Source organism: Camponotus vicinus, unplaced genomic scaffold (genome assembly GCF_025532165.1).
Source record: "Camponotus vicinus isolate PSW18456_S1 unplaced genomic scaffold, iyCamVici1.0 SCAF_3, whole genome shotgun sequence".
NCBI classification, from domain to species: Eukaryota; Metazoa; Arthropoda; class Insecta; order Hymenoptera; family Formicidae; genus Camponotus; species Camponotus vicinus.
In genome coordinates, this window is record NW_028141967.1 from 605,679 (window position 1) to 625,062 (window position 19,384).

At 31.7% G+C, this 19,384-nt stretch overlaps 2 protein-coding genes across 3 annotated transcripts in view; one reads left to right on the forward strand and one right to left on the reverse strand.

Annotated features, from left to right (window-relative positions):
- Positions 1 to 3,815: 3,815 nt before the first annotated feature.
- Positions 3,816 to 15,520, forward strand: LOC145968688 (allatostatin C). Its single transcript, XM_083094350.1, has 3 exons — positions 3,816 to 3,962; positions 8,460 to 8,587; positions 14,009 to 15,520. Exons 2-3 carry the CDS (start codon positions 8,471 to 8,473, stop codon positions 14,171 to 14,173), a joined length of 282 nt encoding a protein of 93 aa, XP_082950476.1. The 5' UTR covers positions 3,816 to 3,962; positions 8,460 to 8,470; the 3' UTR covers positions 14,174 to 15,520.
- Positions 15,521 to 17,719: 2,199 nt separating this feature from the next.
- Dnalig3 (DNA ligase 3) overlaps positions 17,720 to 19,384 on the reverse strand; it is a 36,436-nt gene continuing 34,771 nt past the window's right edge. For both annotated transcript variants that reach the window (XM_083093186.1, XM_083093185.1), the window contains exon 19: positions 17,720 to 18,193. In XM_083093186.1, the coding sequence (XP_082949312.1) occupies positions 18,050 to 18,193 (144 nt within the window). In that variant the 3' untranslated portion in view covers positions 17,720 to 18,049. The remainder of the gene's footprint in view (positions 18,194 to 19,384) is intronic.

A 19,384-nucleotide genomic window follows, 5' to 3' on the forward strand; every position in this document is an offset into this window, starting at 1 on the left:
TATTAATTTATTATTTTACTCTCTTATGATGTATCGATTTAAAATTTGAAACTAATTTTAACATTACTTTTCTTAAGATGTTATTCACATTCGCTTTTGCAAATTTTTAAAAAAATTATTTAAATAAGAATTGTTAAATAGCGACTAATGACTATTAGTAAATGAATCTCCAATTAAGTAATTGCACTAAAAAGAGAATATCTCGGAGAAATGTTAAAATTTAATTTTCAATTATCTCGTTATTGCAATCGCGAATATTACCGAACAAGGACTGTTTCATTGCCTTTCAGAAACAGATAAACTTTGCCAGGATAAACGAAGGATTACTATTCCAACAAACTCTAATAAACTATAATAAACTTTCATTCTGTACGTGTGTATTCATAAGGATTTAAATATATATTATGAATCATCATATCTTTTTTAGGATTTCGAATTTTCAATTTATATCAATTTATTCGGAAATTGCATTATTTTCATTAAAACGCTCATTTCTAAACAGTTTATAAAATAAAGAAACTCTTTGTGAATAGATATCATATTTAATGTATCATATAAATTTTCCAAAGTAATATTTGTACGACTTTAAAATACTTTTACGAATTTACGAATTTAAAATACTTTTTTGAATTTGTCCTTCAAAAATTGATAAATTTTTATGTAATAATATTTCTTGACACACTTTATTACTTTTAAAACGAGATAAATAAAAAACTACTGACTGAAACTGTCTTTAAAACTGTGTTTCGAAGAAGATAAAATTATCGAGCATGCAATATCTTTTCCAAACAACGATTACATAATTTATGCCGATTTTTTTCTAATAATATAAATTTGTGTTTTATGTGAGAAATAATCTAAACCTATAATCTAAAAAGTTTGTAGATGTAAATCTAGAGAAAACGCATTTAAAATAGTTTAAGCTTTTATTTCCTCAATATTATCATAATCATTAAAAAATAAGAAACCACGCAAAGTTTGCATGCTTATGTTATCTGTGTTTTTCTTTGAAACTTTTTCAAGAGCGTCATATTTTACAATACTAATCTCATTTTAAAATAATACAGAAATATTATATTATATTATGTATCTTTTTTAATTTTTAAATTCATCTAATTTATTTTATGATCTCTTAATTTAATTGTAAATTTTAAGAGAAAGAGAAAAAATGTGATCTCAAAAATATGTAAAACTCTGGTTTGTTATAAAAATTATTATTTAAACTATTGTTTAAAAATTCATTCGATTATGTGTAAGCTAAGTGTTTTAATTGATATCTAAATTTAACTTATTTTAATTAAAGTTAAGTACTTTATTTAAAAAACTTCATTATTATTTTAAGAGATGTACAATTAAAATCTTACCAAAATCGTAATCATTAAACAAAATCAGAAAAATTAATGAGAAAATAAAAGAAATAAATAAATTAAGTAAATAAAAATGAAGAGCACTGAATACTCAAGTTTCGAAGATCAATCCTTATATTGTTTCATGTAAGCGTATTTAATGATTCAAATTATTTCGAGACTCTTAAAAAATAGAAATAGTCATGCTTTAATTAAAGCTTTTGACATCGTAATTGTAACGCTTAATAAATGAATTACATAAATTTTGATTTGAAACAACAGCTTGAAAAGTTAATCGATAATAATAAATTTCTAAGTGCAACCTATTATAAATGCAGCATTTTTGCGATGCATGTTTTCTCGTTTTGCCGAATCAAAATTTCATCATATATCTTACTTATTCGATCTCAATTTTACACGTGTGTAATAATAATATATGAATATATTGTATCATGAAAAAGAGAGATGTTTTATATATGTTTCATATAATAAAAATTTATGAACAATTAACTCTCTTTTGCGAGGTTCCGCACGCTATCGAGAGGAGAAAAGGGAGAAACAATGGAAATACTTTCTTATGATAAAAAAATTTACTTTTTTTCGAATAGAGAGAATAAATCAAAGAGAGAATTACTAAATTTATACGCGCGTCTCTCTCATACTCCATTTCACATTCATCTCTCACTTGTATTATATTCTTATTTTCTTTTAATTCATTTCTTGTGCGAATTTTCTTTTCAGTGCGCTTTCTGTCTTAGGTTACAAGTTAATTATATAGTTCTGTTTTATACATATTGAATTTATATTTTTTCTTCTTTAAAATTGCATTCTTTGTCCGCACATATTTCTCCGCTATTCGTTTTTTTAAATTAAATTAAATATTTTATATTTAAAATAATATTCAAAATTTAATATAATATTCAAAAATAATATATAATATATAATGGATAATATATAATATATAATGCAATTATTTTTTTATAATTTTAAACAAAAATAAAAATATTATATATATAAATTATATAAAATAATACAACTAAACTGAACAAATTGGTATTTTTAAATATTGTCAGTGAAAATTAACAGAAATTTAATTTTTTAAAGTTAAAAAAGAAAGAAAAATAAATTATCATCTAATTTCGCAAATTTTGCAAGAGAATAAATACGCGTAATTTTTAAGCAAAATAAATTGTTCATTGTAGAACGATAATGAATTAGAAATGAGAAGATGATCCGTGACATTTTTCTCGCCAAAGAAAAATCGACATCAAACAAACCGAAGAAGCTACGGTCAAAGGACACGCAATGGTCCCCGAACACCTTGTATGGATCGAAACACGTATTATATATGAGTAACCGAGTTTTTCAAGTGAAGAGAAAAAGGAAAAGAAAGAAAGCGAGAAAGAAGAAGCGAAGGGAAAATAATATTACGACTCGGTGATTCCCAAGTGAACAACAATTATTAACACGTTTTCAGTAGGGACCGCAATATGTTCTCAAGGAGAAAGAGAAAGAGAGAGAATATTAGTTAGACTTGTATCAGTGTTTGTAATTAACTCGCCTACATTCCTCTTATTCTCGGAATTCCGCTCACTATCAAGTTCCTTGTTCCGTCATTTTCCCACATAATTTCGTTTGCATGTCCGCCGACCTGATTTCTCCTCAGCTCGGTCGCCTTTTCTCTCTCCGTCTTGCGAGCTTACTCGATATTGAGGGTAATCGTCGGCGACATTGTCTGGAAAAATCGTGACTTTTATATCGAAAACGTAAGCATAAACGCGAGGTCTCTGAACGATCATTTACGAGCATTTTTCCGAACGATCATTTACGAGATACGTAGTCGCATTCTGAAATGATGGGGAATAAACCTTTAGGAAGTGTAATTCTACTGTGATAAGGGCAACTTGTAAAGAAGATGGTACAAACCATCGCCTCCATCGGTTTTCATGAAACAAACCCTTAAATAAAAAACCAAGAAATTCCCATTTTGTTCACGAGCAAATTATTTTTCTTCTTTTACGTAAAATATACGCAAATTCGTAAAATAAAATCGCAAACGTTCGCGAATCTTACTCTCTCTCAAGACAATCATCTATATTACGAATTTCTAATTTATCATTTTATATTTGCAATAATTATAATTGTATCGATTATAATTACTTATATTAAATAAATCTCGTGAAATGGAAACTAAAATATCATCTTTAGATCTTTTTTTTAATGCGATTATTAAAATACACAAATATTTCGCATATAAAATTCCGAAAGCTACTGCTCGAAACGCTCGAAATTCCAGAGGAAGTAAAGTACCCCTCGCGTCGTAGCCGGCGAGACGCGGGCTGCCATCGTCGGGGAGGTAGAGGGTGAGAGTCAGGAGGTGGCGGTCGTGGGTTCCTTCCGCGAGAGGAGGGTGAGTTTCCGCTACCACCGCCCGCACCAGTCGGCGGGAGTATAAAGTGGTCGCGTGCACCAAAGCTCGGTCACTCTGTTGCGGAGACATCGAAGAGACGACGCTACCCGGATCTCCATCGAGTTGTCTTGGATCGCATTCAAGTGTCACGCTCCCTTCACCCCCATCGGGATCGAAGCACCGGACGACCACCGAGTTTGCACGAGGTATAAGATCGCGTTCTCCAACCCTTCCCTTCGCGCGCTTTCCGGTCCCGGCTTTTCCCGTGCGCACGATTGTCCTTTCGACAAGTCGTTTAACGTAAATCGGAATGTAAAATATTAGAGTGAGGGTAACAGAATCGACAAATCGCGTGTTCTTGCGACACTAGTAGAAAAAGACTCTTGTAATCGGACGACTTGTTTCTACGATAATGTTGTACGCGGGGTTCAAGACGAGTTGGAAAGGATCTCTTCGCGGAGATTATTCCGTCATTGGTTCCTCGGGAATACGGTAAGCGAGTAATGAATTGGAAAGGATCTCTTTGCGGAGATTATTCCGTCATTGGCCCTTCGGGAATACGAGAAGCGAGGCGAAGTATAAACCCGCGTTTCCTCGTGCTCACGCGAATTTCTTTTAGAGAGAAAACTAATGATGGGAGAGTCGAATTATATAGATATAAAAATAAAATAATATAAAAATCAATTTTAAATATAAAAGTAAATTTTCCGGGAAACAATAAGGACAATTATATTCGATAAAATAAGTAAGGGGGTTACTAAAAGCGAGGAAATTGACGAAAGAACCGCGCACGCGTTTAAGTGATTAAATTTGATCAATCGGAATGCACGATGGCAAATATAAATTAATTAGTCGTAAATAAACTCGCGAGTTGAAACAAAATGAATACTCCAATGGAGGAAGAAACTACGATCGAACGTCGCTTCTATGATAATTTATGGTGGCATAAATATAGAACATGAGATCTCTTATAGAGTGGAGCAGAAATGTCTTATCAAAATTCAATAAAAAGTAACTTCTTCTCTCGCATATTTAGGTCTTCTTATTGACTTTTGAGGATGCGACGAGGGTTCGACAGACGACACGTACCTGAAATGTATATTTGTCGAATTTTCACACGACCTTTCAGACTCCGTTTGCAAACTAACGTATAATTTCACGTCGAACGAACGGACATAAACAAATTAGGTTTTCTTTCATTAGAGCTTTTTACTTTCCGTAATAATTACAGTAGTACTGTAATTATTACGGAATATTACCACACTTTCCTAAAAGAATGTGAGTAGCTATAAATTAAAGGTAAATTAATAAGTATGTGAAATAATAGGTATATAAAAATATATGTAAATAATTTATAAATATATATATATAAAATATATCTAATATTATTACAAAATAATATATATTATACAAAATAATAATATATATATAATATATAAATATATTGTATATGTATATTGAAATGTATGGGTTGCAAATTTTGTCGCTTAGAATATTTTTTTAAACTACATTCTCTTGTTTAATTATCGTTAAAATTATTATTGATTTATATGATTTTTTCATTCATTAGTTATAATTTATCTCAGAAAACTTGTTTGAATATAAATAAAATAATAATATGATAATAAAGGATAACGAATAAATAATTAAAAATAATCATAAATATATTAATTACACGTAATAATATTAAATATAATAATAATAAATAATAATAATAAATACGTAATAAATAAACTAAATTATAAATAATAACAAACAGTATAATAAAATATTTATAAATAAATTTATAAATTAGAAATACTACTACTTGTGCGTACAGCTCTACTATTACAGCGGCAGTAGAAAGGGACTGTTATGGTCGGACTTGGCGATTTCCTAACAATTCAGTGCTTATAATTCGAAAGGATTGAAATGAGCATAGAGTAAAATTTCGGAATTATTTTTATCAGATATTATTGTCAAAATAACATGATTAAAATTTAAGGACAGTAAGTTTTAAAATTGCAATTAAATTAATTTTCTTTATAATAATTCCTTATAATAAATCTTTATTATTAATTCTTTAAAGTTAATGCAAGACATCTGCAAATTTGTTTATCCAATTGTTATTTAAATAAAGTTATTGAATCGAAATTGAGTATTTTTCGAAAAAGAATCAAGGAGAGAGAAAATATTTAAAAATGAAAAAACTGTGTTTAATTTCGATTAATTCACTTGTGTCTAAATTGGGTCAATTTTCAGAGAAGAGCTTTTCGATATTTCCGCTTAATTATTTGTATTAATTTTCACAATAATCCAATAAAGAGTAAATGCAACGATAACTGATATATTTCGAATACGAACCTAAAGAGGCGTGAAATTCACCGCTAATATTATCGAAACGCAAGAGAGTTTCGAGATCACGAGATGAGCCGAAACAATTTAAAAGTGCAAAGAGATTCCAATCTTCCTCCTTTTTCTTCTAAGAAAATTCCAGTAATGCGAGCGTGTCTAAAAAAAATTTCTGGTAAAAAAATGCTCGAAATTTCTTCGTATCCTCGAGCATCCTGCTTCTTGTCTCGCGATCTTTGAAGGAAAAAAGAAAACTTTTACCTCCCTCGAACGCTCAAGATTCTCCCTCGTCCCTTCGCCAGCGATGTACCAGCGATTTTATCGCAGCGCAATCGTTAGTTTCGATGTCGCGGGATTAACGTATACCATGGCATTCGGTAAACCCGCTGGCGAAAACGCGCTCGCGCTCGAATTATCGCGATGACCTTTTCTAATTAATGAATTAGATTCGCGCAAACCGCAACGCGCGCTCGTTGTCACCCGCCGCTCGTTTGTGCGCTTTGTGCGACGATCCAATATCTCTGTTCCGCGCTCGAATATCTCCGGCCGCAACAAATTTATCTGATGGAGCGGCCAATAATAATGCGCATCGTCGATTGTCCTTCGCAATTAGCGGATTGCGTAACGAACCGCGGGTGGCGGGCTTCGCGCGGGCTTCGTTTTTCCCATTTAACCCTCCTTCACCCTCCTTCACCCTCTCCCTCTCATTCTCCTGTGTATTTATATTCCTACACGTCCACCGTACCCTGTCGACCTACTCGTTTTCGCTGCGTTCCTTCGAATTAAATGTAGAATTTAAATTAACAATTTTCATTTATCACACTTCGTTCCAGTTAACTAACTCTCGAAAACTGATCCAACAATTTAATTTGTTAGAGTGAAACTTTACCTTTCCTATTTATCGAAATTATCGAGACGTTGAAAAATAACGATACAAAAGAAATTGGCCAAAGAATTCTTCCTTGGAGCTTCACGAGCGATCTCTCCATGATGTTAATTACAATAAAATAAAATAAATTTACAATAAAAATTTTACAATAAAATAAAATAAATTTAATAAAACGAATAAAAAATAAATTTAATAAAATATATATTTTATTAGTTGCTTGAGAGATGAAAAAGGAGAAATTATCAAATGCGATTCTAATTGTTTCTCGCTCAAATGAGAAAGCAAGAAATACAAACCTCCAAAGTCTGAAAAATATATTCTCATTGTAATAGAATCTCTTTATCAGTATCTATTATATATTTATTTCGGTGATACTTTTGCCGTGTTCAAGAACGCTCTTGCAATTCTTCGATTGAAATACCAGTCGATCGAAACTCTTCAACTTGACGCTTATATTATTTAAATACGCGCTCCACATTTCACATTTCTTCCTCTCATAAATATATTTTAATACTTTTCTAAATCTCTCCAACAACTTTTTAATCAGAAATTCAATACTTATTACTTCTGTACTTTGCGAAAGAGATAAAGAGGTACATTATTAAGTAATTGTACGTTATCGAAATGAAATGTACGGAACGTGGAGAGATGAGAGATTGCCACGTACACTGAGAAAAAAAGAGAGAAAAAATACGCCTACGAACTTAACTGTACGAATCGTTAGCGGGTCCATTAGTTATCGGCACCAGATCGTTTGTATCGATTTTCGACGTGTCTTTTCGACATGTAGATATAAAGCGCGAACATACATCGCCTTTTAATCGAATGTTTCGACGTCAAGATTGTCGAGATTCGCATCGATTCGATGGAATAAAATTATTCTCGACACTTCTTCATTTTCGACAAGACAAAATTCACGACACGAATTCTCACTTCTTGATTATTCTCTCTGACTCGTCCAAATATATCATCAATATGAAACACACAGTTACGTTACATATTAGAGAAATATGCTTTTTAAACAATTAAACTGTTTTTATTTTAAAAAAGTATATACGTTTATTTATTTATTATTTACTTATTTATTATTTATTTATTTATTATTTATATTTATTATTTATTTATTTATTTATTTATTATTTATTTAAAATAATTTTTGCATCGATTTTTATAAATAAATATCGCGATGATAAGCTAAATCAATATTTTTTTTAAGGACGTGCAGCTGCAATGTTCGAAATCAAAAATTTCTCAAAATACAATAGCAAAAAATTAATCATTTTATTCAAGAGATTCTTGTTCTGGTAAAATGTTATGCTAGCCAGATTTTGGTCATCGATAATGATTGAAATAATTCTCGATATTTCCAATTCAAACGAAAGACAAAATTAAATTTGTCTCGAGGGATTTTAGTAAAATATTATTTTAAACTAAATACGAATTAAAATTCTTATATTTTTCGACATTTCATTCTCATTTTCAGATTCTACAAGGATGCCGTCGGTACGAAATATAGCTGCACTGGCGTTGGTGCTTCTCGTTTTGGCAGAATGGTCAGCGGCGATGCCAACGACCGACAAAGACAAAGAGAGATTGTTGAACACCGTGGATGTAAGTAAATCGAATATAAAATTTTTCCATTTTGATGTCCGAATTATATAAAATATATCGCGCGTGATATCCCGTTTAAAAAAGATCATCTTTGTAAAATAAAATTTTTAGAACCAAAAGATCGATAAAAGTCTCTCTAAGAAGCTGTCGAACTCACGAGACGATAAATCAGAAAACGCGTGATATTTGAGATTATTCCAGTCGGATTCGGATTATTTTTTCGATTTTTTCGATCATAATTCAGAGAAAGCGAAAGCTTTCAAATTCGCGCACGCGCATCTAAAATTCTTGCAAGGTATCGTTCCTAGATCCACTTCGAGCAAAGATTCGCGACATTTGTAAACTCTCTCTCGCGAGGAATTAAAATTGTTTTTTCCAGCGATGGAAAAAATCCGGACCGTTAGAGAAAAAAAATCTCATTTTCACAAACGTCGGAAAAATAAAATGCGAAAAATCAGGATTCGCGTTTTTTTTTCCCATTTTTTTCGAAGGACTTTCGTTCAACCGGATTGATTGGCGAGTAAAATGGACGCAGCGAGGGATTCGTCTGACAGCTGTCAGAAGCGTCTTCGTATTTTCCATTGCTTTGTAATCGAACAGCGAGATCGATCACAGATAGTCGCTTCCGCGTGATTCGAAACTCGCAAAAAGTTTCCTGACATTCGCACTCTCGACTCTTCAAGATATCTTGCAACGAGCTAATTTTGATAGATTCTTTGATAGATTTGAAATAGAATTTTTTATTCCTTCCAAGAATATTATTTTCGAGTCAAAGAAAGAGAGTATTTCGCGCAAGATCTCCAAGCTTGTGAAACAAACAGATGAGAGAACCATATCTATTAATTAATTCCAAGTAAACTTTATACTTTAATAGAATTTTAATTTGAAGCTCACTTATGAAGATGTATGATGTTGAAAATTAAAATGTTGCGATAAATGATAAAATAAATTCCCCTTGACATTTCCGCTGAGGAAAATCGATCTCAAATTGTTCGGAAAATCCATCGCTAATAAAATTCTCACGAATTGGCATTTTATACATCGAGTTCTTCAGGTACTCAAAGCAGCTATTGATCTGGACGAATTATTTTCTTGAAATTTTCATAAAATTCTCGACATAACAAGAGTCACTCGTTGAGAGCAACGTTGTTGATATTAAAAATAATTGGGAATTATTCAAGGATGGCTCGTTAAAGCGAAAGATGAAAAATACGGTTAACGTGTTTTTTTTACAGAGGACACTATTTTCTGAAATTTTTCACGCGACTGCACCGCGAAAGAAAGATAAGAGAAAAAGGAAAGGGGAAAAAAGAGCCTCGTAGGAAAATAACTGCATGTTCATATCACGCAATTCGTTCTCTCCGTATCTCTCGTCTCGGGACATTTACGCTTGATTTGAAAGATCCGTCTCGAAATAAAAATACTTGCCGGGCGGGAATAAAAGGGCGGAAAAGAAGCTGTCACGTATGCAATATGCGTCAAAGTGCAAGAATCGAGAAGCTACTCGACAAATCGATTCTATACACTTGTTACTCGACGAATTCCGGAAGGATATTGTTACGAGATGACGTAACCGGAAGGAGGGGGCGAGAGCTTTATGAAAATGTTGATACTATTTTTCTATCAGCAACTCGCAGATGGAATAGAGTTCGAAGAAATTGCATCGCTGTACGTTGCGTAACCGCATCTCCTCCCTGAATTGCAAATGAGACGAAGACGAAGGGAAGAAACGTAAGAGAAATCAAGAAAGAGGAAGCTTCGTTTAACTCGTCGGATTTATCGAGAGAAAAAAAACAACGATCGTCGATCCATCGTGATGCAAGGTGCTTCATGAAAAGTAATAACTCGCTCGGCGAGTAATTTAGATTCGCGTTACACTAAGGAAAAACAACTGTACGTTTCTCGTTTCGATATTATACAATCGATTACATCTGTCCCGTTATCGTCAGCAGATTCTCTTCTTGCTATAGAATAGATTGAAAAATATTGGAGAAAAATGTAACTCGCCGATTGAAGACTTAGCGACTCAAGAATCGAGAAACATACTGACCTTTTAGCTCGAATTGCGTTTTGCGTTCCGTTTTATTCGCGCGATCAAAGTTCCACTACCGTAAACTGCAACTGCATCGAGTCGTAAATACAAATCAACATCTTCAAGAAGAGCAAAGAAGAGCGAAGGCAAGCGCGGAAGTGGCGATGAGGTCAATAAATCGTGAATCGATAATCTACTAATCCGGATTTTTGAAGCCCTTTCGCTTTAACGCCTCTCTTCAGCTTCTTAATTTCACCGAACAATAATTCTTGGATAAAAAAAGGGTTCTTCGAGAAAAATATAATCATGATAAAAAGAGTGAAATTTTGCAAGCGTTAGATAGAGAAGAAAATACTAAGAAATATCTAAAAAGCTTGTAATAATTATACATATACATTAGAGAAAAAAAGGAAATCCTCAACAAATGTTTTAATCTAACAATTAATTTACACTAAAAAAAATTTTTTTAATATTTTTTTACGCACGCTATCACTTCTTTTTTTGTAAATTTTCGTAAAATATATAAATGTATTAATTTCTGTACAATTTTTATATCGGAAACTTCAGAGAATGTGTCCAAACTATCGAGAAATTACACGCTGCTGAATACTTTTATCTGCTTAAAAAAAAGAGACAAAAAAAGAAAGACGCTCTCTGAGAAAAAATATCTTATATGAAATCATGCAGCCAACAAGCTCACATTTCTATAATATTTTAAAATCCACGATCTGTAATCTGTAAATCTTAGATAAGAGATTTTCTCGAGAAAAACATCGTACAACGGAAATAAGTTTTTACAAAACAAGGTATAAAATATCACAAGCGTAAAAATCAAAGATCTAAACTCTTAAAATAAGAAAAAAATGTGTAATATAAAAAATTGAGAAAAGATATGATATTACAAATATAACATTGAAAGGTCAAGACAGAGATATTAAGAAACATCGAGAAAGCAAGCAACGTATAATACAAATGGAAAAAGTGAGATTAATGAAATATTTATTTTTTTTATATTCTGTATAAAAGATAGATGGGCAAAGAGAAGAAGAGAAGCCACAAAATTACTCTTACGAAATCACGAGGCGAATTTGCACTCCTATAACGCTTTACAATTTACCATTGGGATTTCGTTCGCTCCCTCGTACAAACTCTGGGGACTCGTTTATTGGAAAGAGAATCCGAAAACACATGTGCTTTCTATACGTCGACTTTTTGTTAGTCAAGAAGTATATCTCCGCGATAAAATTTCCGAAAGAGAGCTAACATCAGATAATCGAGGAAAAAGAATCGCATTTACTCTCGCGGGAATAAGCGACATTGTTAAAAATAGGAAGAAATAAAGTCATATAAATTGAGTTAATTTTCACGCATTAATATATATTAGGGCATCTCGACTGCTTGAACATAAAAATAAGAATTTTTCATTTCAACTAATCAATATTTTTTAATATTTACAAAAACTGAGAAAGAAATTTAAGTTTTAAAAATACAAAAGTCTAGTAAATTGAATAAACAGAATATTTTTCAACATCGTGTGAAATCTTTATTTACAGATCAAAATAAATAGTCTTCTTTTTTTATGAAAAAATAAAGATAAGTGTCAAAAAATGCTTATTTTTTAATTTTAGATAATTTATCGAAATCAAATCACGCGGATGCGTACAACTATGTCATTGTTATTTTCAACATCTATGCAATATTCTTGATTTTAAAAATACTATTAAAAACATACATTTTTTTAACAAAAGCAAACATTATTTACCTATCTGTTTCAATGAAAATTTTACAAAATATCCAATTTTTCGATTTAATGTAATTTCTATAGCCTTTTGATCTTTGTTTACATATAAAAGGAACAGATTAATAAAGTAATACTTGAAATTAAACTACTCTCTTATTACATCGAAAAAAATCTAGATACTCTACTAGACTAGAAAAAAATCGGACGTTTTGTGTAACAATGAAATAATGTATTTTTTCAAGAGATTTTATATCTTTTGGGTAAAATAAAATAAAAATACACACATATTACGAATAAATCGAACTAAACATAATATCCGATTCTCTTAATGCATCCTCGTTGCATTTTTCTCAACGGATTCCTCAACAATGTCGTCCAATTCTGTTCACTCAAAATCAATCGCACAGAGTCAATAATTATAAATAGTACTTTCAAGATTTTCTTTTCAAGATTTTCTTTTACATGTCGAAACGTCCCTAAATTTCTCTTTCGAAAGCTGGATTCGCGAGAGGCGGAATCGCGAATATCGCATAAATAAATAAATTAATTAATTCTTCAATTTCGCTTAATATCAATCTGATCGATCGATCTTACGCGAATATTTGCTACGCGAAACGCAATCACGACTACATTATATTGCTCGCGTCACGATGAGGAAACTGAAATAAATAAATATGTCAATCGATCCGAGCAGACGTGCAGATTGCATCCATTGACAATAAAAACGACAGACCCGACGACGCGCATGTTTGTGTTTCCATTTACGCCCCACTGACGAAAAAGCGCGAGCTCTCGTTCGTAATGCGTTGCGAGTGTTTCTTGTTTTTTATTATCGGAACATTAATCGAGAGTAATCGTATTTAGAAAGAGCGCGCGTTCTTTCGCCGAAATCGACGGTAAAATCGACAATGAATTGCGACTCGCGACAAAATCGGTCCCGATGGTATCCGAATCATTATTTATTGCAATTTATGCTACAATTATAATTTTTGACAATATCACTGAATAAAAGGCAGTGCAACACGGTAAATTTTTATTATTTGTACAGTAGCTTTTTCTCTCCCCCGAAATTTTTCGATATCGCGATACCATAAAAACAAAACATGAAAAATTATGTAGATTAGAGTTATGATATTTTGTGGAATATGTGCAATATGTAATCAAATTTAATTAAATAAAATATTTGCGTATTTATTTAGGAATTTATTGTAACATGCATTTTGTGGTAATATTAGAAATTTTTATATTTCTTTGTAAATATTTATATATCTAATAAATATATCTAGTAAAATTATAATTTAATTTATATATCTAATAAAATTATAACAATTTATATATCTAATAAAATTATAATTTAATTTATATATCTAATAAAATTATAACTTAATTTATATATCTAATAAAATTATAATTTAATTTATTACAAATTTTACAATACTTTCTTTGTACTAGATGTACATTTTATTTAACATACCGGAACGAAACATGTAAACTATTACTGCTATTACAAATTTCTCAAATTCTCGTCATTTTAGTACAGCCGTAACTTGTTCCCGATTATCGTTTATCCAAAAATAAACGCTAGTCTTCCCCCTTTTTCCCAAACAAGAAGAAGAAAGTAGTCAACGATGTCGTCTAATTGTTTCAGTTGATAGACGACGACGGCAGCATCGAGACAGCCCTGATAAATTACCTGTTCACCAAGCAGATCGTGAAGCGCCTTCGCAGTCAGCTGGACATTGGCGATTTACAGCGTAAACGCAGCTACTGGAAGCAGTGCGCCTTCAACGCCGTGTCCTGCTTCGGTAAATAAGCAGGGCGAAGAGAAAAGGACGAAGGGCGAGAGATGCGCGCAAGGGAAGCTCGTACATATATATATATTATGTATATTTACCATCGGAAAGTTTAGAAACGCGATAGACACGCGAAGGAGACTTCAGAGAATCTCTTAAATTTCCATAAACAAAAAAATGTAATTAACGAGTTATTTTAAAATATCAAACGGAAATGTGTAACATAATTTACAAGCGGCTACGTATGATTATTTACTCCGATTATCAAAACGAAAATATAATTTAGCATTAAAATACGCGAAACTTTAAATACGTATTTTCTTTAATGCATTTAACGAAGCAATTTGATATAAAACGATAGATGATAACATATTATTTGATGATTCATTCAAGGAAAAATTTTACGGCGAGAAAATAATTTCCAGATTACAAGACGTCAACTTTCTTTTCGTGAAGGATTTATTAATTAATTTCAAGTATGGTAACAATTAATGTGCACAAAGGATTCTCTTTCGCCTCTTCACGCGTCTCTCTTCGTTTTAATTCGAAGCAACAGACTGCATTATTATTAATCCGTGAGGGAATAAACCGCACGAGCGGGAAACGGGAATTATCGTCGGGGGCGCAAGTCAAAGTCGGTTGCCCCCGAAACGAGCGATTATTCGATATCTCCTCGTGTGTTTATCCCGGCGTGTTCCTCAACTTTCCGACTCGACGGTGTGTACGAGGAAAAGACAAAGAAAAGAGAAGGATCCTTCCTCATCTCCTCAAGTTATCCGACTTAGAGCTTTCAAGAACAAACTAGCTGCGAAAGTCACTCCCGTCGGCTGTTTTCGAAACCCTTTGCATCGACGCTCTCTCCCTTCGAGGGAAAGGATAAAAACTAAATATAAAGGATAATAAATAGGAAAGAAAAAAAAAGAGAGAGAAAGAGAAAGAAAAAGAGAGAGAGAGAGAGGACGAGCAAAATTAAAATCGTGGTAAAAGGGGTAAAAAGGTAAGGTAAAGTTAATTGTGACATCAATTAATTTTACATCATCGATCGCGTAGGAAATAATTTAGTTTCTGTAAATGATAATGATACGACAGAGAGCGGACGCGCGAATGCAAAGGGTAACGATATAATCGAATACATATCAGAGGATACCGCAGAGGACACGTGCCAAGTTTAATTCTTCTTTCGTGCTGTTGTAAACTCTCTCCTATCTCTGTATCATGAAAACCTACCAACCTCTAGCGCGCTGTTCGACACGTATATATGTTTAATTGATGCGTAATTTCATTTGCCTGCGTCGTCGATGTGTCCCGCCCTGTATATGTCACAGCGTTCTGTGAATGATTAAACTTGTTGTGTAATTGCTCCTCAATTATATAAAATATTTCTCCTTTCTCCAGCCTCCCTTTACTCGTCTCCCTCGATATTCGCCTATTGCGAGCGTCGGAAATACGCGTATCGATACCAATACGTGAATTATCTTTTCTTCTAATAATATGTTTAATCGAAATATCACTTGAGAAATTAGAGTTTCATAATTCGTTTAATCGGAGAAAATACAGACCTTCTCTCCTATTTAATGGTTTATATAATTTCTTCATCGTAACCCATTAAAGTATAAATTTTTCCTTCTCTGTCAGAGATAATTTTATTTATATCGTGTGCACACACGTGAACGTGAGTTTTATTCATTTTTCACAGATACGCATATGTTTCTGTACAGGATATATAAAATAAAAAATAATTTATTCACTCACCGATACCGAGGCGTAGTAGTCGAATAGGCGAGTTGTAGTAGTCACATATGCCGCAATTGTTTGACCATGATGTTGATCTGTAATATATAAATACATCCTAATTAAAGCAAAATAAATATTTAATTAATATTAAATTATTAATTATTAAAACTAATTATTGCGCAAAAATCGAATTTTTCATCTGTTTATTAAATATATATTAGAATAAATAAATAATAATAATAATAAATATAAATAGTTATATCGAAACAATTTATTTTATTTAGCTAAAAAGCTATAAATTTATTAAAATAATCACATAAATCTAATTTTTACAAAAAAATTTAAACAACCAGAAATATTAAATATAAATGCAACGTGTTGAAATATATTTTAATATTTTATCTATGGTCTCAATAAAATCATATATAAATTAAATATAAAAATATTTTGTTAAAAAAGTTTTAATTATTTCAAAATAAATCTTTAGAATATTTTCCACGCATTTGCATAAAGCAATTAATTTTACGAATAACAAGTAAGGAAAATAATTTCTAAATTATGCTCACCCTCCATATATAAAGCTTCTGTCCCGTTGCACTTTTGGACTTTTTGGTCTTTCTCTTTTGTTCAACTTGCTTCTTTTTCACACACTACACTACACTCGTATGACACTATACAGATTCGCGAAAACACGGTTAATTATGAATACGAAGCGGTCGCAGACATATTAATCGTATGTGACGCGCAATTTATTATATTACGACGAGTTTATCATATCACGACAATTTTATTATGTTGCGTTACGAATTAAATAAATTAAAGACAAGTATCTGCGGATTCGAAGATATAATTAGATTTGCCGACTGTTTCTAGAGTTTAATCGTACGTGAATCTCGCGAAATACGCACGTTTCAAATTTAAGTAACTTGGAAAAATAAAATTATTTAATATAATTATTAAATATATTTAATCTCTTTTTGATTTGTTAATCAATGCCGTTTTCTTCTAGAGTAATTAGATAAATCAACTTTTAACTTTTAAATCAAAATTATGTGCGTTTTTATTTTAAAAGAAATTAAGATTTACAAATATATAAATATAATTTTTAAATGCAATTTGAGTATTTTAAAATTTAATTAAAATTCTTAAAAAAAGTAAATATAAATAAATATTTAAAATTTTTCAATTGCACATTTGACTGTTCTATATATTCAATAATTAATCTATGAATTAAATATAAAAAAAGATAATGATGAAATTATAAATTCATTTAGATTAAAAAAGAAATTAAATTATTGCAATAAATCGACTCATAATGCGAGATTAAATATTAAAAATGCTTCTTTTATAAATATTAATAATGCAAAATTAATATATAAATCGATCGATGACGTATTTACAATATTTTGCCAATTAATTGAAAGAATTTGACATCAGTATTTTTATCCCTATCGCGAAATATGAGATAAGAGTCGAATTGAAAATAGTTACGACATGATAATTGATTAATCGCACGCATTTTTAGTCGCTAATTGGAATAATGATGAATTTGATGAGAATAAAGCGCGAAACAAATTAACGCGTAGATGAATAACTGCTCCTACTAGTACTTGTCGCGAAGGATAATGCCTTACAAATAGTTCGTGCGTTGCTACGCATAACTCGAGTCTCGCCGCGCAAAGGACAAGACGATTGAAAACGTAAACACAGCGCGCAAAAATTATCGCGCTTGTGTTATTCATCGTATCTGACACATATCAATGAAATATAAATAATACGTCATGTTATCCGCCTCTTTAATTTTATCATTTTACAATGTATCGACATCGATATCAATATGTAAGAATAACTTTATTGAGAGGGAATAATCGATACATCAACATTTCAATATTCGAGCTATAATATATTAAGAAAATTTTCAGACCTCTCGATTTCTCGTGCTTTTTAGAAGAATGTTTTTTTGAAAAAAAAAAACATCCTCATACATGAGGAATCTATTTTCCAAAATATCGCGAATACAAAGTCCGACCTTCTGGAATGTGTACAAAAATGAGGAAAAGCTTAAAATTTGTTTCGAAAAGACGATTGTTTTTTCTTTCGCCTCTTTTTACTTTACAATTTTACAAGAAATAATTTATATAATATAGTACTTGCTACATTTGTCAATGTGCGCAAGAACAATCGCAGTAATCGCCGATCAGCTGCACTGCGTGATAGATTTCGTCCTGCTTCGCGGATCGCGTCGCACACTCCTCCAACCAGGCCACGTTCACGTGTTTGGCGGTCCTTGGAAAATCGGTGAAATCCTGAAAGAAGATTTAATGCAACGATGTTTCATATAAATATACAATTGGCGAAAAGTTTATTCTTCTTATTTTCAAAGTGTCGTGTTCGTTTAAAAAAATAATAATAATAATAAAAAATTGTACTCTATCGTCAATAAAAAGTGAGTGTAAAAGAGTAGTATAAAATATCAAATATTTAATAAATAATTAGTTTAAACGTTCTTTTGTTCTTGTCATTAGGCACAACAAGTTTTATTTTTAATTAACCGTGTATGAGACAGTTTTGCGGAATTATGACACTTTATTATAAGAAGCACCGTGTTGTACATGCGAGCTCTGTAATATTTTACAGTTTATTAACGTATACATTTTTACGTAAAAAAAGTATTTATGCATAAATAAAAATATATGCATATATTTTTATATAAAGAAATGAGTACACGCTAATGGACTGTAAAATATCGCAACGATGTTTCTTGTAATAAAATGTCATAATTTACTCGTTCGGAAGATTTATTCGTTCTTTCTTCTTGTTTGCATTAACATAAGAGCCACGAAAACATATATATTTTAAAGATTATATAATTGGCTCTTACGTTAATAAAAACAAAAAGAAGAGAAATCGATCTTCTGTTATAAATCCGACATTAATTGATGATGTAAGTATCGAGATACACCTACATATTAGAACTCGATAGAGAAGGAATTCGTCAGGATTGACATAAAATCGCGGGGGTGTCTTCCTGATGACGCGAGCCGCCCTCCCCCCCCCTCTACCTAGTTACGCTGCGCGTTTGCGATACGCAAATATATTTTCCATAACCGTTACGGTAACGTGGAAAATTAACAGGCACGAGCGGGAGAAGGCCGGTAATTGGTGCTGACGATTAATCGGCCTGTGGCAGCCTGCTTCCAGGATAACGGAAAATGCTAAACGTCGCCATGGCAGAGACAGTAATGGCCGCGGTATTAACCACGGTTAATCCGGTTATAGTTTCCCTCCTTTCCCTTCGTATGCGTATCTTTACGTTCCCACGCGATTTTTCGCCGATACTCGGATACACGTGCAGGGAATAATCATCAGCGGAAGATAGAACGCCTAAGATAGAAAAGTTTCAGATAGAAAAGTTCGATTCTCAATAAAAAAGAATTATATTAGAATGTTTTCTTTCAAAAATTGGAATATATCGATAAAAATTACCATAATTCGCC